Raw genomic sequence first — 25,927 nt, forward strand, 5'->3', positions numbered from 1 at the left:
AATGTAATGAAAATGATATATAGATGGTACATGGCCCCAGCTAAACTTGCCAAAATATACCATTTGTCTGATAACAAATGCTGGAAATGTAAAGGGAATGAAGGAACATTTTTTCACCTCTGGTGGACGTGCCCTAGAGTGAAGGCCTTCTGGGAAATGATATATAATGAGTTGAAAAAGGTATTTAAGTATACTTTCCCCAAGAAACCAGAGGCCTTTCTCCTGGGTATTGTCGGCCAGAGGGTGATAAAGAAGGACGGAACTTTTTTCCTGTATGCAACAACAGCAGCAAGGATACTCATCGCCAAGCACTGGAAAACTCGAGATCTACCCACACTGGAAGAATGGCAGATGCAACTGATAGACTATATGGAATTGGCTGAGATGACCGGCAGAATCCGAGACCTGGGAGAGGAGAGGGTTGAAGAAGACTGGAAGAAATTTAGGATTTATTTACAAAAATACTGTAATTTGGTTGAATGTTAAGAAGGATGCCAGACCATAAATAATTGAGCACCACTAAATTAGAGTCCCATGGACTGCAAGAAGATCAAACCTCTCCATTCTGAAGGAAATCAGCCCTGAGTGCTCACTGGAAGGACAGATTGTGAAGCTGAGGCTCCAGTACTTTGGCCACCTCATGAGAAGAGAAGACTCCCTGGAGAAGACCCTGATGTTGGGAAAGATGGAGGGCACAAGGAGAAGGGGGCGACAGAGGACGAGATGGTTGGATAGTGTTTTCGAGGTTACCAGCATGAGTCTGACCAAGCTGCGGGGGGCAGTGGAGGACAGGAGTGCCTGGCGTTCTCTGGTCCATGGGGTCACGAAGAGTCGGACACGACTAAACGACTAAACAACAACAACAACAAATTAGACGTAATCTGGATGATAAGTGAGATTGAGGAAAATATAAACCTTTTGGAGAATTATTAGACTAAATTAAATGAACGAGACTTAAGAATGTAAACAAGATGATAAATTGCTGGAAAAAGTTTACAATGATGTAAGTGGGAGCGGGAGACGTGAGGGAGTCCAAAGAAGCTTTGAAAATATGTTATGATACATGTCATATTGTTTATTATTTTTGCATTTTGTATTTAAAAAATCTCAATTAATATTTATAAAAAAAGAGAAAAGAATCCGTTCCGCAATTCTCTTCGTCTAGCGTTTTTTCCGTCTTGCGAAGCAAGCCCATTGACGGCTTAGCAGATTAGCGCTATTAGCGGCTTAGCGGCTTTTAGCGGCTTTTAGCGGCTTATCAGCTTAGCGGATTAGCAGATAAGCGGATAAGCAGCTTAGTGGCTTAGAAAAAGGGGGGGAAAGTTTTAAAAAACTCGCAAGACATTTCGTCTTGCGAAGCAAGCCCATAAGGAAATTCGTTTTGCGAAGCGCCTCCAAAACGGAAAACCCTTTCGTCTAGCGGGTTTTTCGTCTTGCGAGGCATTCGTCTTGCGGGGCACCAGTGTAATATGGGTGTGAAGGGAATGAGAAATCGCCAGTGGGGCGCTCAAGCCTGTAGAAAAATGTGTACCGTATTTTTCACCCTATAGGACACACTTTTCCCCCTCCAAAAATGAAGGGGAAACGTGTGTGCTTCCTATGGGGTGAGTGCAGGCTTTCGCTGAAGCCTGGAGAGCGAGAGGGGTCGGTGCGCACCGACCCCTCTCGCTCTTCAGGCTTCAGGAAGCTATCCGCAGCTGTTGTAGTTGGAAACCCCGACATGCTTTCCTGGTGCCCCACGAAGAAGTATCTAAAGGGGCTGCATATAGTTTTCAAGATTACGGGATAATTTGGATGCCATATTTAGTGCCTTCTAGCATGAACATGGTCGTTTATACACCTAAATATATATGTCTTTCATGCACATTTCAATAGCCTAAATGATTTATCGGGTGGATACAGAGATTTGCTCTCCATTCAGATTGACAGGAGAGAATTTCCAGTACTGGAAAATAGACAAGATGAGACAAAATTATCCAGTGCAGAAATACTTTATTTGCTTTAGTCTTCTGATGGGCCACAGTGTTCTACAACAAAAAATTAGTTATCCATCTCTGTTTTTGGAGAAAAATAGATGAGAAGCCATTCCTATGGAAGACAACCCTAGTATAACTAGGTTTCTTCAAGTGATTTGAAACGTGTTTTTTCTCCTGAGCTGCCAGAATTATCTACTTAGATTAAAGTCTTGCAATTTCAGTGGCTACATAGCTCTTTAGTTTACTTTTACTGTCCAAAATATTAACAGTTCCTTATTTATCACTAGTCCGTAACTAGCTATTTTTTTTTTTTTTGCATATTCGACACTGAATTGTCATTGTTCTTTTTTTCTTTCAATTTTTATTAAGTTTACTTTACAACACATACACACACACACACTCATAAAACTAAACATAAAAGTAATAATACACAATCAAAAAACAAAAACAAAATACAAATAAAACATAATACCGTACGGAAACTTACACAGATCCAATTGTCAACTATATACCGGTATATAAAATATTTCAATTCTTTTCTTCCAGTTGATTTCCTTCATCCTAAACACAGTTCTCTTTTTATTTTTGGTAAACTGTCTCCTTCTTAGTTCATTATTACCCCATTTTCTTTCTGTTTCTTAACTTTTATACCATAATTTATTTTGCAGAAGTTAATCGAAACAAGTCCAAGTATTAATTTGAGGGCACTGCTTTTTAAGGTATTCTCTATAGTTTCCCAATTCTTTTTGAATTTTTTGCTTGGGCTGACCACTAATGGCTTCTGTCAATCTAGCCAATTCAATATAATCAAATAATTTAACTTGCCACTCTTTTTTGTTGGTATTGTTTCTTTTTTCCAATTTTTGGCAGTTAGTGTTCTCGCAGCCCCTGTAACATAAAGGAATATTTTCTTATTATCTCTTGCTATATCTGTGTCTAATATCCCCAATAAAAATGAATTGTCATTGTTCATGGTTTCCTGATTATTATATGTATAGATTCCAATTATCTTATATTTTGTCAACATATTTGTGCTACATATTTATACGAAATTCATGTGACTTAAATATCTATCTATCCATACTTAAGTTTTGCAGACTTTTAGATTTATCCCTTGAGAGTAAGCTTACATATACCTCTGCCCCCCCCTCACAATCCCGTGCAGTTCCTGCTCTTTATCGTATTTCTAGAGCTCTTTATTTTTCCTTTTGCAATGTTAACATGCACAAACACAATCAAATATAGAGAAAATGGAATTGCCGCTTGCAGAAAAATGGAAACTGTGGCTCTCCAGATGTTGCTAGACTTTTCCAACTCCCATCACTGTGTCCCCAGGTACCTTTCAAGTGGTGAAAAAGCCCCACTTAATGGGCCATTGGTACCATCAAAGGCCTGCTACAATAAGTTCACTGAAGACAATATCATTTGTCTCCATACTGATATTGATGCTAATAGAGTCTCTGGTGAGATGTCCAGTTCTGCGGGGTAAGTTTTAGTGATAGAGACCTGAGGAGGTGAACAAGGTGCTTTTGTCTGTCCATTGTATCGTTGGCCCATCCTGGGGGCTGACCGGGTGGGTCTCAGAAGGTGATTTATTGCCCAGATAAGTCTGGCGTCCAGCCCGCTTCCATAGCTGCGCCAAGTCTTTGCTTCGCAGCATGAATTCCAAAGCCCCGAGCAAAAGCAGAGTCCGGCAGCGTTCAGAGAAATCAGCCTCTGTCTACAGTGCTTCAGTGTGCATAAACAGAGTCTCACACAGAGGTACTAAAAACTAAAAGCAGTTTATTTACAGCTGAAACTATCCATTATCTAGCAGAGTACGGAACATTGTACAAGCATGTCTGCTCCGTATGAAGACGAAAGCAGAATAGAACAAAGGACTGAGACTCTTGGAAGTCATGCAGAGTCTCTCCGCCCCACAGTAGGCAGGACGCACACTCTGAGCTGTTTACCCCTGTAAGCTCAGGTTCTCCTCACAGGGTCCAGGGGGTGGTTAATGCATATTTGCATGAGCAGGTTGTCCTGATTGCCTTGGGGGGGGGGCGTTTCTACTTATGTATTTTTTTATGATGGATATTATAGTTGTAAACTGCTTAGAATCCATTTTTGCATGTAAGTGGAATATAAATTCAGCAGCAGCAGCCCTGGCCATTGATCATGGTGGCTGATGGAAGTTGAGAGTCCAGCAACATCTGAAGAGCCACAGGTTCCCCACTTTTGTGCTTTGCGGTCAGTTAACATTATTTTGAAAGTTACACTTACGCCTAATCCAGTACCTTCCAAAGCAAATAGTAAGAGCAAAGTTTGGTATTAACTTAATCCAAGGATGCTAGCAAATAGAGTGAGAGAAATGTGTGTTTCTTCTGCAGAGCACAGAATTTTCTGAAACTCCTTCTCCAGACAGTGATTCGGTCAACTCGGTGGAGGGCCATTCTGAGCCCTCCTGGTTCAAAGACATCAAGTTTGACGACAGCGACACAGAACAGATTGCAGAAGACGGAGATGATAACTTGACCAGTGAGTGTTTGTGTCTGTTTTCCGAGGATATCTGTCTTAATAGCAAGTAAAAGCTCTGCCTTGCTGCTGCCTGCTGCTGTTGTAGAAATAAACGCTTTTATCTATTTCTTTTACGGAGATACAGTATCTTCTGTGTGTTTGGCTAGATTTCCACACACCCCCAGATTCCAAATTGGCATAAGGTCTGCAGCTGTTTGGGCATCTTGGTCCTAACGGCAGCCCTGCTTTAAAAAAATGAGCAAATGGCCTCAAAATCCAAATCATGAGAAACGCCAATATGCAAGTGGATGAAATTACTGTCTCTCTCTCTCTCTCTCTCCAACATTGCACACGGTTTAATTGAGATCATTTCTCTCCTTTCCTTGATCCCCCGTGAATACCTATTATTTGAACCCCCCTTCTCCTTCCTGTATCTCCCCCTCTCCTCAAACCTAAAAGATTCTGCCAGTCCTAGCAAGCGCACCTCAGTCAGCAGCTTCCAGTCTGCCATGGACAGCGACTCAGCTGCTTCCATCAGCCTGAACGTGGAGCTGGACAACGTGAACTTCCATATCAAGAAGCATTCCAAGTACCCCCACGTGCCCCCTCACCCTGCCGACCAGAAAGGTATGCGGTAGTTGCCACTCGGAGCCACACGTGATGAAAAACAGGGCCTAGGCACCCTTGTGCCCAAACACCAGCTCCTCCTGTCCCCCCACTGGTCTTATTTTCTACTCCTCCTTCCTCTCGCGTTAGGCCACTCTGCTTTTGAACCACTGTAGACAACACATTTTCACATAGCTTTTTTGACAGGCCATCTTTTGGCCACAGAGAGCAAGGATGTTTTGAAGGACATCTTCTGTTTCTCAGTCATTTGTGCTGGATGCAAATGTAAGGCAGGCCTGGTCCCAGGGCTGGTTTGGTTTTTTTGCCGGAACTCAGTTCCGGCACCTCTCAGATGCCATTATAAGAGAACAAGGGAGGCGTTCATAGTTAGGTCTGGCACGTCTTTTTCTAGAAAAATAGAATTGGCTGGTACCATCTAGAGCTCAGTCTAGTTGGAAAGACCAGAATTCTGCTGTATTCAAGTACTGGTGTTGAATGTGGCAGTCTTGGGTTCAGGCCGACTTCGCCTCAGACCATTGTCTGTCTTCATAGACAAGATTTTATGTCAGTTTGATCTACACCTTTTAAATGTTAGAGAAATTACAATCTTGTATCATGTTAAAGCTTCTGGGCTGCTTTATATAGCAGTTTTACATGTAGCAATACTGATGTCCCTTCAGCTTTTTTGTTAAAATAAAAGTCTGAAAATAAGGCCTCTTAGTAAAAATTATAATAAATCTTTGATTCTTTTCCCCTGCCCCAAGCACTAAAACTCTGCTAGTGGTATTGATCTTAAGATGACCTTTTCATCTTCCTCGTTTCTTTGTCATCAGTTCGTGGCAAAACCACAGTGGAACCTCTGGGGCTTTGCTTCTGTAAAATAATATGTATAAGAGGAGGTAAATTTGCCTGTGCCCACTCTTGCTCACAGGTAAAGAGGGAAGTTAACAAGAGTAACTTTGAGATACTGTAATTCAGCATGTGGCTGAACTCCTCCATGCCTAATAACATTATGCAATAAACACCTGCTTACTAAAATTCTTTATTAGTTGCTGTGTGGTGAAACTAATTTCATAAAATAGCTTTAGTAATAGAAGTTCTTTTTTTCTGGTTTGTGAATTGACATACTGCAATCCCCCCCCCCCATATATTATTGCATGCTTGTCATGTATATTGAATGCACCCGGAAAGTTCTGTGTTCATCAGGAAAACAAACTGTAAAAATCTGTAGTATTTATGCATTATGCAAAACATCTAGGAAATTCAGTTCTAAGTTCATTGTTAACGTTTGCATAGCTGCTGTTTCAGATTATGTGGGAAAACAACAAATCCACAAGGTAACTGAGACTATTGAATTTAATCCTGGTGTAGATCAGGAGTATCTTTGCAAGATGAACAGAAGCTTATAGTAAACCTCCCCAGCAAGACCAGAATGATGCTAAAATGGTACAGGGCCCCCGGAAGCAACGTTTTACCGCAAGACAGTGATAAATTAGCCTGTGGCGTCCCTTACTGTGATTTCTTTTTTTGTCTCTCAACTTGCACAAGGAATCAGAAATGTGTGCAAAATGTTGAGTGAATGTTGAGTGCTTTGTCACTGGCGATTGCCATTTTTCTTCCTGTAGCAAGAACTGTAGATATTTTAGGAAAGCACAAAACACAGATAAAAGTTCCTCTTGAAAGTGCTACAGGAGTTTGCAATAGGTTTGATCCAGAACCTGCTTTCTTGACTCCTGCTGTGGTGCTGGCAGACTTGACCAAAAGTATAGGAGGAATAAGGCCAGAGGATGAGGAACCTCAATGGTCTAACTTCTCCATTCCTTCTAAGCTGGTCTGAAGGTGAATGGATGAGATAGGCAGTGACCATGAAAATATAATTAATACGGGCGTGCATATGAAATTATTGTGGCTGGGAAGAATTAATATTATTCGCCTGGCTTCTTTACTATACAGCTTTTGGGCAGTGCTGAAGACACACCTGTTTATCCTGGCCTTTGATGACTGACATGTGTGCTTTCAGGGCCTACGCTATTCTTGCCACTGTTCTTTGTATGGTTTTAATTCTGAATTTTACATTGTAGTAACCCACCCCAGGACGCAGGTGGCGCAGGACGAAGGTGGTGCTGTGGGTTAAAGCCTCAGCGCCTAGGACTTGCCGATCGAAAGGTCGGCGGTTCGAATCCCTGCGGCGGGGTGCGCTCCCGCTGCTCGGTCCCAGCGCCTGCCAACCTAGCAGTTCGAAAGCACCTCCGGGTGCAAGTAGATAAATAGGGACCGCTTACCAGCGGGAAGGTAAACGGCGTTTCCGTGTGCGGCTCTGGCTCGCCAGAGCAGCGATGTCACGCTGGCCACGTGACCCGGAAGTGTCTCCGGACAGCGCTGGCCCTTGGCCTCTTAAGTGAGATGGGCGCACAACCCCAGAGTCTGTCAAGACTGGCCCGTATGGGCAGGGGTACCTTTACCTTTTTTTAACCCACCCTAGGACCTGTTGGTGAGGGGTGGATAATAATAATAGTGACAGCATCTGTATCCTTGCTTGGCCTCCACGTCAAAAGACCATGAAGCCGTGGAACATGTGTAAATTGGCAAATGGGCTCTTCCATGTCAATCTGGTTCCAGAACTGCTTTAATGCCTTGTTTGACACGTCATCAAAACAAGGAAAGAAAGCGAAGATTCCCTTCACTTGAACCTTTTGGAGTTGTTACTACAACAGTGACTAAAAATACAGCATGAGTCACTCTTGTGGAGTGGGTGTGTAAGCCATATGATTATAGCCCTGTGTTCCTGCCATCTTCATATTTCTTTCTCCTTTCAGAGTACCTGATTGCCGACAACGGAGGGCAGCAGATGATCTCAATAAGCGACGCTTTTATCAAAGGTGAGTTGAATGCTGGAAGAATGTTCCCCTTTCGACATGGGTTTGAATGTTGAGTGAACATCTTTCTCTCTCTCTCCTTTTGCTGAAGGGTTTTGAACACGTCAAATGATCTTGCCCCAAAACTTGATGAAATCTGTACAAGTCTCTGCATGTGTCTGTGAATATGATGAAACAGGATGCTTCTGGGGGTTGGGGTCTGTTTTTCCAGTTCGAGTGATCGTTCTGTTTTAAGCTTCTCTCTCTAAACACAGAAAAGAAGCTACCTAACACTTGCTTGAACAGATGACTTGCGCTTGAGATACATTCCTCCCCCTTGTGTCATGCAACTTACGTCAATATCTATTTCCGGGTTTCGTCAGATGCTTGCCACGCAAAGAAGCAAGTGCCGTAGGCTTTTAAGAAACTTGCTTGACTGCAGCTTAAAAAGTTGTCCTGCAGAATAGTTTTAACTGGAAGAATGTCTTAAAGAAAGACTCTTCTGTCTATACGGTTATACTTTTTATATACCGCAACCAATGTTTTAAAACGTGTGTATTATTAGCTGCAGTGGGTAGTATATTTTTGACAGCTACTTTTTTACCTATAAAGATGCTTTCCTACCATACTGGCCCCTTTTGAAATTAACCTGGATTCAGAGATCATTGTTGTAAGCTCTTTGTTTGAATTGCATGGTGCTTCTAGAATGTTCTGCTAAAATAAAAGGAAATCTTCCTCTTTGCAGTATTCTCTTCCCCCTCTTTTCTCTAGCTGCTAGACATATGACTGTTTTCAGACACCACCAAAGTGGAAAATGTGTGTTGTGAAGAATCATCTGGAAGTCATTGTGACATTCCTGTGACATCCTTTTTCATTTTTATGAACTGTATCCTCCTCCAGGAAGGATTTATCCACATTCTTGTAGCAACCCTTTAAATCGGGCATCCCCAAACTCGGCCCTCCAGATGTTTTGAGACTACAACTCCCACCATCCCTAGCTAACAGGACCAGTGGTCAGAGATGATGGGAATTGTAGTCCCAAAACATCTGGAGGGCCGAGTTTGGGGATGCCTGCTTTAAATGGTATGATTTAGCATTATGGGAATCAGCCTAAGCAAGCATTGGGCACATGTATTCTTTGCTCCTCCTCGTGCAACTGAAAGGGATGGAAAGCTTCAATTTTAGAACTAATTACTGTTCCAGCCATATATAGCTTGCTCTGACAATAGTCAACTGAAACAAAACAGGCTATTAAGCCATGGTCTGATATCCTGTGATTTTCAAACTCACCAATTAGAATAAGACTTACAGTTTTCTCTTTTTTAAAAAAATGCTTTATTGAAGTTAAATCGATTAAAATAACACATATATTCATACCTTGGGATGAATACGCTTCGGGTTAGGCATTTTTGGGTTGCGCTCCGTGGCAACCCGGAAGTAACGGAGTGCGTTACTTCTGGGTTTCGCCGTGCGTGCATGCGCAGACCGTCAAAATGACGTCACGCACATGCGCAGAAGCGCCGAAACGTGACCTGCGCACGCACAGATGCGCGGACACGGGTTATGTTCGCTTCGGGATTCAAACGGGACTCCAGAACGGATCCTGTTTGCATCCCGAGGTACCACTGTACTGTAGTGTGGTACCTCCGGTTGCAGATAGGATCCATTCTGGAGGTCCAGACGGATCCCGAGGTTTCTGCAACCGGAGAGACCACTTCTGCACATGCATGCACGGCAGTAGAGTGCTTCTGCACATGCGCACACAGCAAAACCCTGTAAATATACTTCCAGGTTTGCTGCTTACGTATTCTGAAGTTTACGTAACCGGAAGGATACGTAAGCGGAGGTACGACTGTATATGGATTAAAGTGTAATCTTACCACTTCCCTCCCACCCACCACTTGTGTTTTTTAGAGTCGCTGTTCAATCGGAGAGTTGAAGAAAAATCCAAAGAGCTGTTTTTCACACCCTTGGGCTGGCACAACAGCAGCCTGGACCTTCTGAGGGAGGAGAATGGGGAAAAACAAGCCATGGAGAGGCTGCTGTAAGTTGGGTTCCCTTCCCTTGCCTGCGAAGATGGGCTCTGGCAGATTGAGCAAATGAGACCAACAGTCAAGAAAGCAGGGAGGGACGTGAGAGGCAGGTGGGGCTCCTCAGCCTGGGAAGGTAGTCTCTCTAGGAGAAGGAAAACTCCCACCTTAAACCTCTGCTGCCTTGTGGGATATCTTATGGAGAAGGAATCATAGAATCATAGAATCATAGAGTTGGAAGAGACCACAAGGGCCATCGAGTCCAACCCCCTGCCAAGCAGGAAACACCATCAGAGCACTCCTGACATATGGTTGTCAAGCCTCTGCTTAAAGACCTCCTAAGAAGGAGACTCCACCACACTCCTGGGCAGCAAATTCCACTGTCGAACAGCTCTTACTGTCAGGAAGTTCTTCCTAATGTTTAGGTGGAATCTTCTTTCTTGTAGTTTGGAGCCATTGTTCCGTGTCCGCTTCTCTGGAGCAGCAGAAAACAACCTTTCTCCCTCCTCTATGTGACATCCTTTTATATATTTGAACATGGCTATCATATCACCCCTTAACCTCCTCTTCTCCAGGCTAAACATGCCCAGCTCCCTTAGCCGTTCCTCATAAGGCACTGTTTCCAGGCCTTTGACCTCCACTGGACAGGTTCCAGTTTGTCAGTGTCCTTCTTGAACTGTGGTGCCCAGAACTGGACACAGTACTCCAGGTGAGGTCTGACCAGAGCAGAATACAGTGGCACTATTACTTCCCTTGATCTAGATGCTATACTCCTATTGATGCAGCCCAGAATTGCATTGGCTTTTTTAGCTGCAGGCTAAACTCTACACAAATCCAGAATGGAGCCCCTAAATTTGTGAATCTGCCCTCCTCTTTGCTTTGGGAGCCTGGAGTGATTATTTTGGGGATTTACAGGGGCTTGCTCTAGCTACTTCACAGGCATCGTTCACTGTCAGGCAAACAGGTCTATATGGCTCCAGAGGATATTCCCTCCCTCTGCCACCTCCTGAACTTTAACTACGTTTTCAAATCTCTCTCTGCAGCTCAGCTAATCACAACCACATGATGGCGCTACTTCAGCAGTTGCTCTACAACGAGTCCTTGTCTCTTTCCTGGAGGGATATGATCGTGCCCGTGGTCTGCCAGGTGGTTCAGACGGTCCGACCCGACGTCAAGAACAGGGATGATGACATGGACATCCGTCAGTTTGTCCATATCAAAAAAGTGAGTTCAAGTGGGGGAAACGGGGGATCAGCGAGAAGGGAGGTGGCTGCTCAAGGCTTGTGCTGGCTTTCAGAATGATGGCACCTCCATATCCCAAAACTAGCCCAAGCCTGCTAGAGAACTTGCCACCCTCCAAGCCAGTCGCTTGATAAACCTCCATTTCTTGGGGTCTGCCTGGTTGTACGAGCGCAGGGCTATGTCAGCAACTTGCTGGCTTAGTGGGTAAATGTTTGGGAGGCAACTCGCCAATCATTCACACCTGAACTAACCCTTGATCATTTTTGAAAACTCTAGCATTCAGCTCCCATTGCTTCTGTTTAACATTATTGTAAGTGGCAATTATTTGCAGCTTATTTCCAGCTCCCACCAAGTGTCTCATGTTTAATTACATTGACTGGTATTCAATCATCTCTTAGTTCTGACCTTGTTTTGAATTTAGATTTTCCCACCCCCTTTTTCTTTACCATTTCCTAGGCATAATCTTGAACTAAAACAGGTCACTATGCCAAACATTTACTTAGCATGAACATTTTTAGACTATCCGTAATAAAGATAAATGATAAAATAAGATTTGATTAGTCCAAGAATAAAAGTGATATGTAGCTAAAATTCATGTCCATAAAAGGCAACCTACTTTTGTAATAGAAAGGTGTGTTTTTTAATGGTGAGGACCTGTCATCAATTTGGCATTTTTTTGTACTCCTGTGCTTAACAGCAGGGGAGAGCTATTTTTAAATATTTGTTTGCATGATGTCACATCATGCAACATTTCAAATTCCAGTGGCCTCCTTAGCTAGATGTTCCTGGTTGACAATATATTGCAGTTGTGAGTACTGGGGAAATGCCATATTCCTAAAAAAAGTAGTACTTTCCTGGAATAAATAATTTGAATTGTGTGCTACAAATGAACCTAATTTACGTATTTTGTTCTCACGATAAACTGGATGCCTGAATTACCCATTTGAGCCTCATGCAAGAAATAATGGAAGCTACATTTATCTGGGCCATTTCTAGTTAGCTTATTGATGTTAGGAGGGAAAAGAAAATACTTTTAAAAAAAAGACTCTTGCTTTTTAACACAAACTGGGAAAATTAGGAGATCCATGGATAATAAAATTCTTACTGTTTTGACAGATTCCAGGTGGGAAAAAATTCGACTCGGTTGTGGTGAATGGCTTTGTTTGCACCAAGAACATAGCACATAAAAAGGTATGGTGCAGCTATGTCAGTTTATACAATATGGTAGCATGGATGACTTGGAACGTCTAATGTTCGATATAATACCTAATCGACTAGTTTTGTAACAGTTTTTGCTCTTAATCTTCCCTACCCCACTTACTGTTACTACGAAGTTGTTTGTTTGTTTATGTCCTGTCCTTTTCCCTGACATGGCCTGAAGGCAGTTTACAGATAAAATAAGAGCAGCTAAAAACATAGAAAATAGGTTGAATGTAGGTTCAGATTCAGACAGGATTAAGGAAAGCAGAATCCCTCACAAGGATTAACTGATGTCATAAGGTCCCGAGAGGGTCTCCCACTTGGCTGATTGTGGCTCATTTGAGCAAAAACGTATTGGGTTTGGATTCACATTCTAACTACAGTGGTGCAAGACGAATGCCTCGCAAGACGGAAAACCCGCTAGACAAAAGGGTTTTCCGTTTTGGAGGTTCTTCGCAAAACGAATTTCCTTTGGGCTTCCTTCGCAAGACGAAAATGTCTTGCGAGTTCCTGCGGGTTTTTTTTCCTTTCCCCCCCTTTTTCTAAGCTGCTAAGCCGCTTATCAGCTGATCTGCTAAGCCACTTATCAGCTCATCCGCTAAGCCACTAAGCTGCTTATCAGCTGATCCGCTAAGCCGCTAATAGCGCTAATCCACTAAGCCGCTAATGGGCTTGCTTCGCAAGACGAAAAAACCGCAAGACGAAGAGACTCGCGGAACGGATTCTTTTCGTCTTGCGAGGCACCACTGTAGCAGACTGGCCCCTATCCTGATTTTTATTGGGTCCCCTCCACTTTTTGCCTTGGCAGCCTAGAAATGTTGCCTTTTCGCTTTGCCACTGAGTTGTTGACTCTTCCCATTGCACCTTCTAAGGGAAGGTATCGCTCTGTCTTTCAGCACGAAATAGTGAAGGGATTCATTTAACAACCTTTTCTCTTTCTAGATGAACTCCTGTATCAAAAACCCCAAAATTCTTATGCTGAAGTGCTCCATCGAATATCTCTACCGAGAAGAAACAAAGTTTACCTGCATAGATCCCATTGTCCTTCAGGTTGGGATAGTTTGCTTTTTTTAAATCCTCTTTTACCATCCTATCAAAGTCTAATGAGTTGGTTTATTCGTGACTGCAATTGGCTAGTTCTGAATAATTGCAGGGAATATGTGGTTTGCCATAGTCTCTGTGCTTCAAGTCAGCAAAGCACGGAGACTATGGCAAACCACATATTAACTGCAGTTATTCAGAACTAGCCAATTGCGGCCGATTTGAAAACGGACTGGTGCTTTGCTCAGTTCATTATGTCATGCTTTTAATAGTCTTCTACATTATGAAAGAGGGACGCCAGTTGGCGCTCTGGTCTGAACTACTGAGCCTCTTGGGCTTGCTGATTGGAAGGTCAGCGGTTTGAATCCCCACGACGGGGTGAGCTCCCATTGCTCTATCCCAGCTCTTGCCAACCTAGCAGTTCAAAAGCACATCAGAGTGCAAGTAGAGAAATAGGTACTGCTGCGGCGGGAAGGTAAACGGTGTTTCCGTGTGCTCTGGCTTCCATCACAGTATCACATTGTGCCAGAAGTGGTTTAGTCATGCTGACCACATGACCCGGAAAACTGTCTGTGGACAAACACCAGCTTGTTCATCCTGAAAGTGAGATGAGTGCTGCAACCCCATAGTGGCCTTTGACTGGACTTAACTGTCCAGGGGTCTTTTACCTTTTTTTTTACACCTTACATTATGAAAGCTTACCTAGCAAATGAGAGAGGTTTTTAACGATACCCGTATGCAAGAGCCATATGAGGATCTTGGTATGCACACATATGACACAGTCCTGTACTTGTTTACTGAGAATTTAAAAAGTAATTTTAATCTGTTTTAGTATTTTAACTTTCATACGTTTTAAGGCATGGTTGTTAATTTTTATTGATGTCATTATTTTATCTTTTTGTAAATGGCTTTGAGGTCCTTTACAATTAAGCGGTGTGTGAATTTTATATACCGGGGGCTTGCTATCTTGTAAGTATGCTTAAGATCGCAGCCTTGCTATTTCTTCCCCAGCTCCAATGGTAAATCATCCGAACACCAGCTTTGCTGGGAAAACAATGCTGGTCTAGTGCAGACATGAGCCGCTCTTGATACAGCTTGAAGCCAGAATTTGAAGTTGGGTTTTTCAGTTCTAGGTAAAACTAGCATTGACATAAGAGCGTGTCATAATATTGTGTCATGGTTAACTCCAGAAACTGGGCAGGGCGTGAAGACTACGCAGACCACAGGATGTTTCTCATCTCCAAGGATATTGGAACCGTACATCTGCTCTGAGCAACTCTGACTATGAAAAACATTTAATCTGCAAATATTGTAACCAAGGTGTTTTAGTGCTTCTTAAAAAAAATATTTTTTTTCAAAAAAATTAAGAACACCAGTTGCAGCACCATTCTGCATACCAAAGTACTAATTTTAGAATTGCTGAAATTCATGAGCATTGTGTCTCCCTGTTTTATTAGTCAGTTAGTAATCCAGTGCTCTGTTTTAGTGCATAAAGTAAAGGTAAAGGTACCCCTGCCCGTACGGGCCAGTCTTGACAGACTCTGGGGTTGTGCGCCCATCTCACTTAAGAGGCCAGGGGCCAGCGCTGTCCGGAGACACTTCCGGGTCACGTGGCCAGCGTGACATCGCTGCTCTGGCGAGCCAGAGCCGCACACGGAAACGCCGTTTACCTTCCCGCTGGTAAGTGGTCCCTATTTATCTACTTGCACCCGGAGGTGCTTTCGAACTGCTAGGTTGGCAGGCGCTGGGACCGAGCAGCGGGAGCGCACCCCACCGCAGGGATTCGAACCGCCGACCTTTCGATCGGCAAGTCCTAGGCGCTGAGGCTTTAACCCACAGCGCCACCTGCGTCCCGTTAAATTGCACTAAATTAGTGCATAAAGTGCACTGAATTAGGTTAGTGTTTACTTGAACTGTCAGTTTAGTTTTAAGGGGGGGGCGGACTACTCTTGAGTAAGCATGTTTTAAGTTTGCAGCCTTAGACATGCTTTTAGTCCTCATGTAGGGCCTGGTATCTGACGATTGCAATACTTGCTTCTGCCATGATAGGAAAGGGAGTTCCTGAAGAACTATGTTCAGAGGATAGTGGATGTCAGGCCGACTCTCGTCCTGGTTGAAAAAACTGTGTCCCGTATTGCCCAAGACATGCTGCTGGAACATGGCATCACTTTGGTCATTAACGTTAAGCCGGTAAGTGCTAGAATTCTAAATGAAATCGTGGTTCAGTAACAGGTTTTCCCTCCTTTTTTTTGGTGATGTACACAATACCTTTTCTCCCCCGTTTTGTTTTCTACATGGGTACTATTTCCTGTTTCTTCTCCTTTTTTGTGTCTTATTCAGTGCACTTCTGATGTTCTACTTTTTATTTTTCAATAAATAATGTAAAATTTAAAAAGCCTTGGGAGTATTTCCACATCAGTATAATTTAACAAATGCTGATAGTGGAACTTTGCCCTGAATAGGATCAAATGCCATGAGGTAGATCTGCTGAGGGACAAGGCTTCTCTGTCACCTGTTCTTTCTGTTTGGCTCTGTATCTACAGAGTGTGTCGTGAAAATTGGTCTCTCAAATATTCCTTTTTTGTCTTAATGGTCTATAGAGTTTCATGGTTTCATAAGGTGTGGATTGTTTTTTGTCAGAGATCAGACCTCGAAGGAAGACATAAACAAGAGATTGGGGTACAGTTTATGGACTGCACAGCATTCCTTTGCCATTCCTTCAGTTAACCAGTATCTTACCTCATTGCCACCTCTCTCATTCTCAGTCACAAATGCTGCAAAAAAAAGCACAGCAGATTAATTTCCAGAAAATGTAGAAATGATCTAATCATGCACACGGGTGCTGTTGCCTGCGGGCAAATCTCAGATTCTTAATTTACGTAAAACCATTTAGATTTCGTTGATAACTAGCTTTTGGTTGCAGTCTTATGCCATAGCCTATTCTGTCTCTCTCTCCTGGATTAAGTAAAGTAAGTGCTTAGCATTTTTCTTATCAATGTTTTGCAGCACGTCTTAGACAGAGTAAGCCGGATGACTCAAGGAGATGTGCTAATGTCAATGGATCAGTTGCTGACCAAACCACACCTGGGAACCTGCCACAAATTTTACATCCAAGTGTTTCAGTTGCCTAATGGTGAGCGATCCAAGTCCTAACCTTGGTTTGTCTGCAAACAGGGCCGGCTGCGCCTCCTTTTTAACAGAGTTGGGCTTCTTTGAAATACAGCGTCACGATTAATGTGATAACAAAGTAAATTCTATAGAGCTGGCACCACTACTACTAATAATAATACGTAGCATTTATGTAGTGCTTTTGAGTGTCCAAAGTGTTTTGGATTTTGTAATTCTTACCCTAACCCTTTGGTAGGTCTGCTGAGAGAGTGGCTTTCCCTCAGGCCATGTCGTGAGTTCACAGCAGGGGCAAGGTTTAAAAGGTTTTATTTTATTATTTTATTTGTCACTTGGTTTAATAATTTTATGTTAGTTTCGCAAGACGAAAAAACCACTAGACGAAGAGACTCGTCTTGCGAGGCAGCACTGTATTACATTATGGAAGTGGCTGCAGGGATCCGTAGGGTTTGACACATGACTGCAAGGAGTAGGGAATGTGGGGGAAGCCCAGCCTACATTCTGAAAAAGATCTAAAGCCATTTGTGACTCTGGGATATATATACCAGCTGACCACTTAAAGAGCCCGCCCAGTTTTAACAAAAAGAGAGAAACGAGCACAACTTTATCTTCCTCTTTTTCCCCAGAGCAAACGAAAACGCTGATGTTTTTCGAAGGCTGCCCCCAGCACCTGGGCTGCACCATCAAGCTGCGCGGCGCGGGGGATTACGAGCTGGCTCGAGTGAAGGAGATCCTTATTTTCATGATCTGCGTGGCTTATCATTCCCAGCTGGAGATCTCCTTCCTTATGGATGAGTTTGCTATGCCCCCAATGTTGGCCAGACATGGCTCCTTCCACTGTCTGCCTGAAGGGCAGGAGGAAGACAACGGACAGCAGGATACTTTGAACAGAGAAAGCAGCACAGCAGGAAAAGATGCAGACGTGGCTCCCGACAAGCTGCCCGTTATCTCAGAATTGGTGTCCTCCGATGAGATGGGCTCCCTGGAACAAAGGACTTTGACAGAAGAGGACAGCCAGGAGATGGGCGATCTACAAGCTGTTGCCCCCCAGAAACAGCATTTGCACTTCTTAATGAATTCTGCATATCGAGCCCCTTTTGTAACGCCAGTGTTGGTGCCAGAGACATTGTTACCCCTCGAGCTGACTGACCAACACTTGGGGATTTTGGACAGTGAGCCTCTGGAGAGTCTGAGGCACATGGACGACTTCCAGGAGCCCAAAAGTCAGATCAGGGAATTTCGGGACCCTCTGCAGGATGACACTGGATTGTATGTTACAGAGGAAGTGACGTCTTCAGAAGACCGGCTCAAAACCTTCTCTTTGGCTTTTAAGCAAGAGCTGAAGGACATTATCCTCTGCGCCTCCCCAGTGATCAAGTTCCGCGAGCCCTTTCTGTTGACGGAGAAAGGCATGCGCTGCCCTACGAGGGAGTATTTCTTGGAGCAGGTCTATGTGTCTCCTCGGCTCAGCAAGGAGTACAAGGAGATGGACAGCAGAAGGAAGAAGCAGCTGTTAAGGGACCTCTCTGGGTTGCAAGGCATGAATGGAAGCGTTCCGGCCAAGCCTGTCCAGATACTACCTTCCCACCAGCTTGTCAGCACCCGGATCGCTGAGCATCTGAACAGCAGCCATAGTCTGGCCAGAATGTTGGCCGATTTCCGGGCCAGAGGAGGAAGGATTGTGCAAAAGGTCTCGGACCCATTTGCTCAGTCTTCTAAAGAGGCATCCGGCATGAAATTTGGACTCAGGAGTGATGACGACGACAGAGAGTTCATTCAGAACGAATCCTTATGGTCTCATAAAGTGAGCACTTACAATACACTGGGGTTATTTTTTTGTCTAGGGATTTAGAGGGATGGGCTGCTCCCTTCATCACAAATCTTAAAAGAAAGCAGAGTTTGATTTTAGACAGAGATGCTCAAACTCCAGCTGCATTTCTTAAATGCCTTGAAACCGCCTTGCCCCCCACACCCCGAGTTGCACAGAATTTTCACACACAACTCTGTGCATGTGTAGGATCTGTGGATGAAGACCCTGTTTCCACACCAGATTCATTTCACAATATCTCCAGGCAGGGTTGGGAAAGATTCCTTGTCTGAAACCCTGGAGAACTCTTTACGGTCAGTGCAGATAAAGAGACTCAGTGGTCTGACTTGATAGAAGGCATCTTCCTATGTTCCTAACTGCTATAAAAATAAAAAGAAAAGCAGGGAAGCTGATGGTGGGGCAGATTAATCATATGCAAGTGAGAAATAAATGTATGCTTCAGATTTATGTTTGTCTAGTCTATCAAAGTGATAATTTCCAAAACCTCTTCCCTGTTTTCATAAAAGCTGTCAATAGAATATATAACCTTGAGCAATTGTACATATTAAGTTAAAATACCCCCACCCCCCAAAAAAAATCTGGTTTGAATTGTATTGGAGTTAAGGCCATTTGTTACTTCCTGAACGATACTATTGCACAAGTGGAAGTGGTGTGTTCAGTGTTAGAAATTCCCACTGTTCTAGGTGCATTTTTTGCGACAGGGAATTTCATTAGCGCGAACAGTTTATGAGCTCTGAGCTCAGCACTGTGCCTGAGATTTCAGATTAAAACTGCAGAGTGGACGGAAAGGAGGACCCTTTTCTGCCTCCCCACTTCCAGCTGAAGACTGGAGAAGAGACCCTCTTCAGAATATTAGGGGGGGTGGGCAGGGGAAGGACTAGACCATGTGAAAAATGAACGTAATATTTTAGCTGCAGTTCATTCATTTTCAGCTTCATATTCTTCTTATAAAAAAGAGCGCCTAGACATTCCGTTGTTGCGCCCATAACCTCGGTTTAAGGTGCAACTTAGCTCCAAGCTTTCGTATCTCAGTTTCTAAAGTGTGTTAATTCTTTCTCCTGGGATGTGTCTTGCCAGGTGGACTGTCTTAGCCCTGCAAACCATCAGAGGCTCTGCGTCTTGTTCAGCAGCTCTTCAGCCCAATCCAGCAATGCTCCAAGTGCCTGCGTTAGCCCATGGTGCGACACTGGTTTGCTTTTGCTTTCCCTCTCACCTAATTTAAATGTTTCCTAACTATCAGTTAGTTTTCCCTTTTCTGTGTAAAGTCAAGGTAGGAGCTGTGCAGTGGGTAACTGGTGCATTACCCTGGGCAGGGGCAGGGGCGGGGGGGAGGGGCTGTAAGGGAGCGCAGACAGGTATTTTTTATTAGATTAGGGGACTTGCACAAAGACCTGGAAGACCTCCAACTCTCCTCCATCTCCTCCCAGAGCACTCTCAGTTAGGGAGGATGTCGAAGGACAGGCAGTGAGGAAGTTTGCCCTGTGTAGGGGATTTGAGCCACTCCTTCCACCCCTATTTCCCAGTCTGGGAAGTAAAACATGCATTCCTCACTTACTGCTTTAAGAGTATAGTCAGGAGCCAGATGGGTGGCATCCTTAAAAAAAAATCTGACGAAGACCTAAAAGTCCCTAAAGGCTCAAATGCAAAGCAAAAGTGTACAGGCAACCCTTTCAATGTTAATTGGAGAAATAATTGGTTTTCTAAAATCAAGCCATTTCTAAGATTAGGGCATACTTTTGTATCACCCAGGGACGCGGGTGGCTCTGTGGTTTAAACCCCTCGAATCCCCGCGACGGGGTGAGCTCCCGTTGCTCGGTCCCTGCTCCTGCCAACCTAGCAGTTTGAAAGCACGTCAAAGTGCAAGTAGATAAATAGGTACCACTCCGGCGGGAAGGTAAACAACATTTCCATGTGCTGCTCTGGTTACGACAGAAGTTGCTTAGTCATGCTGGCCACATGACCCGGAAAAACTGTCTGTGGACAAATGTCGGCTCTCTCGGCCAGTCAAGCGAGATGAGCTCCGCAACTCCAGAGTCATTTGCGACTGGACTTAACTGTCAAGGCTCCCTTTACCTTTACCTTGTATCACCCAGATCAGTAGTCTTCCCTGGCCTCCCATCCTGGACTCCCCTGTAACTCAAGCATGCAGTAGGGAACTCCTGTCTTAATTTTTCACCTTATATTTTTTGGGTGGCATTGTTGACCAGGTAGCAACCAGGCAGTGGGTCCTGACCAGGGGCGACCTGAGGCAACACCTCTTGGGGTTCCGCCACCTAAGACCTTAGTCCTGCAAGCAGTGAAAACACAATTGCATCTTTTTGTGCTTTGGCTGCTTACAGCTTGTGCTACCTTTGAGTCTGCTTGCTGCTGCTGCTGCTGCAAGACTTCACCCTCTGCTGGTGGAAGTTCAATATTGCATCTCTGCCATTGCAGCTGGAAGATCCAGTATAGCTATTTCCAAATGCAGTGCATTTATTACCTGTGCCTTTCACATTTCTTTCCAAATGCTGCATCCTCCATGCTTTCTTCCTCATTGTAAGAAAGAATGGGATAGCCACATTGCTTCCACACCAATGTTCTTCAACCTTACAGCCCAGATAGTGGGCGTGGATGAAGGATGTAGGGAAATGGCTCAGCAGCTTTGCAGATGCTAAATTGTGACATATTTTAATTCTGATAATTAATGGGGAGTAAGTTCAAGCTGTGTCTGTGCCTGTGCCTGTCTCTGGAACCACACTTCGATTTATCTGGTGGTCAGAAAAAGTACAGGCCTCCCTCCTGCGCATTATAGGAATGTATTCTACAACCATTCTCAAACCACCCAAAGAATCATTGTTCTTTTCTCGGTCACTTTAGGATGGTGGTTATGGAGTTCTATGGAAAGAATGACCTCACTCTGGGTGTGTTTCTAGAAAGGTATTGCTTCAGGTAAGAAATTTCAACTTTCCTAGTTTTCATTTATTGCATAAAATTTATACACTGTTTGAGTGTATAAAAACAGCCCTCAAAGTGGTCCTTCTTAAGTACCATCTGTTCCTGAATATAAACAATGGAACCGTAGCGGTTGAACAGGAGAAAGTTGAGGTGTTCTTCAGTGCTTGGAGAAGGATGGAGACAGTAAGCAAGAAGAAGGCTGCCATAATGTGGAGAAGACACAAGTAGGCCTCCTGAGGCAAGGTTTTCTCACACTGTACAGACACAGCCAACGTGCCACTGTAAGGAAGTGCATGGGTCGTCTTCATCATACAAAGAGACACAGCATAAAATAAAAGAAGGAAGCAGCTGACCCTTCAGAGCTCTCTGGTGGCCCTCCAGATGTTTTGGACTCCCAGCTTCCACCACGTGCTGCCAGCATGGCCGGTGGTTTATTTTTATTTATTCAGCAAAGCATAGATATGCCACTTAAATCAGGAAAAAGTATCTCTGAGCAGTCAAGAATAATAAGTATCAATCAAACACAGATAAAATCAGTAAAGCTGAAGGAAACCCCAGAAATTAATGTAGGCTTGGTAAAATAAAGCTTTCAGCTGTTGTCCAAAACAATATAGCTAGGTTGCCAGCTTTAACTCAATAAGCAGGGAGTTCACAAAGCACAGCTGCTGCCACACTCAAAGATCTGACTCCTCACAAATGCAGGCGGAGCCGTTTGTGGCCCTTGCAAAACTGCAAGTTCCCCAATGTCAAAGCAGTTGAGTGTTGTAGTCCAGCAACTCCTTGGGGTCCCTCCGTTTCCTGCCCCTGCATTGGACTGAAGAGGATTGCCAAGTGAAAGATGTTTGCTTCACATTTTTGCCCTTTGTTCTTCCCAGGCCTTCCTACCAGTGCCCAAGCATGTTCTGTGATACTCCAATGGTGCATCACATCCGTCGCTTTGTCCATGGGCAAGGCTGCGTCCAGATCATACTGAAGGAACTGGACTCCCCAGTGCCGGGCTATCAGCACACGATTCTAACCTACTCCTGGTGTAGGATGTGCAAGCAGGTAATGAGAGATCTCCGTTCTGCGGTGGTGGTTTTGTTTTGTTTGAGTGAGTCAGTTATCACAAGCTTTTGTATCACGAAGTGGACTTTGAGTGTGGATGCTTGCTTAGCAAAGGTGCAGGCAGGGGCCAGAAACATGGAGGTGGGGTCCAAGCTGAACACACAAAAATTACACACAGGCCACATTTTTTCTAAGTTCCTGCCTTTAATTCAAAGTAATCTGTGAAGGGCAAGGTTGCATGTCCTTAATTAAGATGTCTTTATTGTGATTCAAGGCAAATTTAAGCCTTGTACCCTTCATTCTCTTGTCAAAAACTTTGTTTAATCGTACCAAATACCATTTGTATTGTTTTACTATTAAGATAATAGTGACTACCTACAGGACTCTGTTATGAAGAGACTGCCCTTCTCAGGAAAACCCCCAATTTATCCCTTTCCCCTAGCTTAGTGTTCAAATTTGCACAGTTCTAACCAGGGACGCAGGTGGCGCTGTGGGTTAAACCACAGAGCCTAGGACTTGCCGATCAGAAGGTTGGCGGTTGGAATCCCCGCGATGGGGTGCGCTCCTGTTGCTTGGTCCCTGCTCCTGCCAACCTAGCAGTTCAAAAGCATGTCAAAGTGCAAGTAGATAAATAGGTACCGCTTCGGCGGGAAGGTAAACAGCGTTTCCGTGCGCTGCTCTGCTTCGCCAGAAGCGGCTTAGTCATGCTGGCCACATGACCTGGAAGCTGTACGCCGGCTCCCTCGGCCAATAAAGCGAGATGAGGGCCGCAACCCCAGAGTCGGTCACGACTGGACCTAATGGTCAGGGGTCTCTTTACCTTTTTTAACCAGAGTTTGGGGTGGGTCTGCAAATCCAGGCTTTAAGAGGGAACCTGGTTAGTGTCGCGCAGTGGGATACTAAACCAATATGAAGCAGAATTCACGCCTGTGGAGCAAGGAAATACTGCTTTTGGAACTGGCTTTGCAGCCCATGAGACATGGATTGGACTTCTTGACAGACCTTTGTTGTGGGAGCAGGGGAAGAAGACCCTCAAAGATGGAATTTAAGAGCTGATAATTCATGAACTGCTGCGGCAGCATTCTTATCCACTCGTGATGTGTGAAGATCACCCTTCTTAAAAAGAGCTGCTTTCTAAGTAGAGTAATGGTAAAGGTAAAAAAGGTAAAGGACCCCTGGATGGTTAAGACCAGTCAAAGGCGACTCTGGGGTTGTGGTGCTCATCTCGCTTCAGGCCGAGGGAGCCAGCGTTTTTCCACAGACAGCTTTTCCGGGTCATGTGGCCAGCATGACTAAACGGCTTCTGGCTATTAGCATTTGTTAGAGAGACTTTGCATTTCCACGTGAAATCATTTCTGTTACACCGTATAAAAATACTGCATTTGAACTTAAAATTAAGTTAGTAGGCCTGAATATGATACTTTGCATTTATGCTACGCTTTTTACATACTCTAATCTTCTGCTGTACTTCATAGTTCTTAACGTGGTGTGTGCCAAGGAACAGTATACCCATAATACAGGTGGGTGACTGAGGCTGAGCGATAGCAGCTTGCCTAAGCCCCGTCGTATATGTTTATGCGCAGAAGTGAGATTTCCTAGCAGAAGCATAATAAATTGATGTGAACAGACTGCACCAGCAGTGCTTTCATGCTGTGAGAGAGTGTGCCACAATATGGACTATTTGTGCTTTTTGAGAGCTGTGTTTTTTGCAGCCAGACTTCCAAGTCAGCAGTTTCATTTGCTACCTCTGTCCCAGTGACACTGTTATCTAGAGGTGTGCTGGCCTTGTTGTTTTGCTGACTCCTTCCTACATAAATCAAAGCTATGCACGGGCGTGTTGTAGATTCTAAGTCACACCCAAGAACTGCTGAAGCTCATGTTAAGTCATAGGTGTGGCTTGGATGGATTTTTCTGCGTGTCGCCAAAGTGCTCAGATAAAACCACTAACTTTTTTTTCCAGGTAACACCAGTAGTTCCGCTTTCCAATGACTCCTGGTCCATGTCCTTTGCCAAATACCTTGAGCTGCGCTTTTACGGGCACCAATACACCCGAAGGGCCAACGCGGAGCCCTGTGGCCACTCCATACATCATGACTACCACCAGTATTTCTCTTACAATCAGATGGTGGCCTCTTTCAGGTAAGAAGGCTTTCCCTCCAAAGGTTTATTACCTCCCTCTGCAAATTCAGGAGATAAGTGGCCCGATTTTATTTTATTTACTTTTTATTTTAAGAAATACATACAGTGGTGCCCCGCAAGACGAATGCCTCGCAAGATGGAAAACCCGCTAGACGAAAGGGTTTTCCGTTTTGGAGGTGCTTCGCAAAACGAATTTCCCTGTGGGCTTGCTTCGCAAGACGAAAATGTCTTGCGAGTTTTTCTGACTTCCCCCCCCTTTTTCTAAGCCGCTAAGCCGCTAAACCGCTAAACCGCTAATAGCGCTAATCCGCTAAGCCGTCAATGGGCTTGCTTCGCATGACGAAAAAACCGCTAGACGAAGAGAATCGCGGAACAGATTCTTTTCGTCTTGCGAGGCACCACTGTATTCGTATAAACCTCTGTAATCAAAAATACAATAAATATATGGAGTAACATGTCATCCTTTAAATATAATAATAACTTTTATTTTTAGTAGAATTAGCCAGTAAAGCAAATAAGAGTTAAACATAGTCAGAACAATTGAAAGAAAACAATCAAACACAATTAGTTTTGTTAGGATGTGTGGAATACCAAATCCTAAAGCCCACAAGCCGTAATCTTAGTGGGTCAGCAAAACATCATCACAATTTTTATAATTCTAAATATCGGTGATCTTTTGATGTAGGTAATTTTTACTTTCATCTTTTGTTTTCATGCTAAGAAGAGTTGTAACCTATCTACTGCAGCAATGGTGTTGGGGTGGGGGGTGGGGAGGGCGGTCAGAGTGGCATGTAGGTGCCTCTGCTGTTGGATGAGGGCTGTTGGATGGGGCTTCACTGTGGCAGAGACCCTGACTCTGCCCAGGCGGTCAAAAAGCTACTGTTTGCAGTAGCACATGACCCTGAAACAGGGCGTTTTGGGTGTGGAGTGCTGATAGCTTTAGATACCCCGAGAAGACCAGTGCTCAGGCCCCTCAGCGATGCCAACCTAGAGTTGGCCTAGCACAGAGGAAGGAAGAGACACCCGCCAGCCTTCTGCCTTGGCAGGACTTGATCTCAGGCAGTGGATCCATTTCTCCCTTCCTCCTCGGCTCCATATAGGATTGCTCTGCTCATCATGCTGTATTGTGTTTTTAATATTCGGTTGGGAGCTGCCCAGAGTTGCTGGGGAAACCCAGCCAGATCGGCGGGCTACAAATAATAAATTATTATTATTATTATTATTATTATAACATAAACATTCAAGCGTGATTTTTTTAAACCCCACTCTTGTTTTTAATCTGGTACACAAAGAACATGGTTTCTAAGCTACACCCCCCACCCAAATTATTCTTGTTTATTTGTTCTGAATAAAATATTAGCACCCAACAACTCAACATATCCCAGCCTCTCTATTTTCTCATATTTG

General features: G+C 44.1%; 1 protein-coding gene across 5 annotated transcripts in view; it reads left to right on the forward strand.

Moving 5' to 3' along the window:
• Window positions 1-25,927, forward strand: part of PIKFYVE (phosphoinositide kinase, FYVE-type zinc finger containing) — a 97,209-nt gene that overhangs the window by 41,577 nt on the left and 29,705 nt on the right. For 4 of the 5 annotated variants that reach the window (XM_079975307.1, XM_079975309.1, XM_079975310.1 and 1 more), the window contains 14 exons: window positions 4,346-4,493; window positions 4,932-5,099; window positions 7,895-7,957; window positions 9,848-9,977; window positions 11,007-11,187; window positions 12,322-12,396; window positions 13,348-13,455; window positions 15,496-15,636; window positions 16,453-16,579; window positions 17,199-18,376; window positions 19,478-19,578; window positions 21,257-21,328; window positions 22,210-22,381; window positions 24,342-24,520. In XM_079975307.1, coding sequence (XP_079831433.1) covers window positions 4,346-4,493; window positions 4,932-5,099; window positions 7,895-7,957; window positions 9,848-9,977; window positions 11,007-11,187; window positions 12,322-12,396; window positions 13,348-13,455; window positions 15,496-15,636; window positions 16,453-16,579; window positions 17,199-18,376; window positions 19,478-19,578; window positions 21,257-21,328; window positions 22,210-22,381; window positions 24,342-24,520 — 2,843 coding nt within the window. The remainder of the gene's footprint in view (window positions 1-4,345; window positions 4,494-4,931; window positions 5,100-7,894; window positions 7,958-9,847; window positions 9,978-11,006; window positions 11,188-12,321; window positions 12,397-13,347; window positions 13,456-15,495; window positions 15,637-16,452; window positions 16,580-17,198; window positions 18,377-19,477; window positions 19,579-21,256; window positions 21,329-22,209; window positions 22,382-24,341; window positions 24,521-25,927) is intronic. The other variant, XM_079975311.1, reaches the window with a different exon arrangement.

Source organism: Podarcis cretensis, assembly GCF_951804945.1.
Source record: "Podarcis cretensis genome assembly, chromosome: 1".
Lineage (NCBI taxonomy): Eukaryota > Metazoa > Chordata > Lepidosauria > Squamata > Lacertidae > Podarcis > Podarcis cretensis.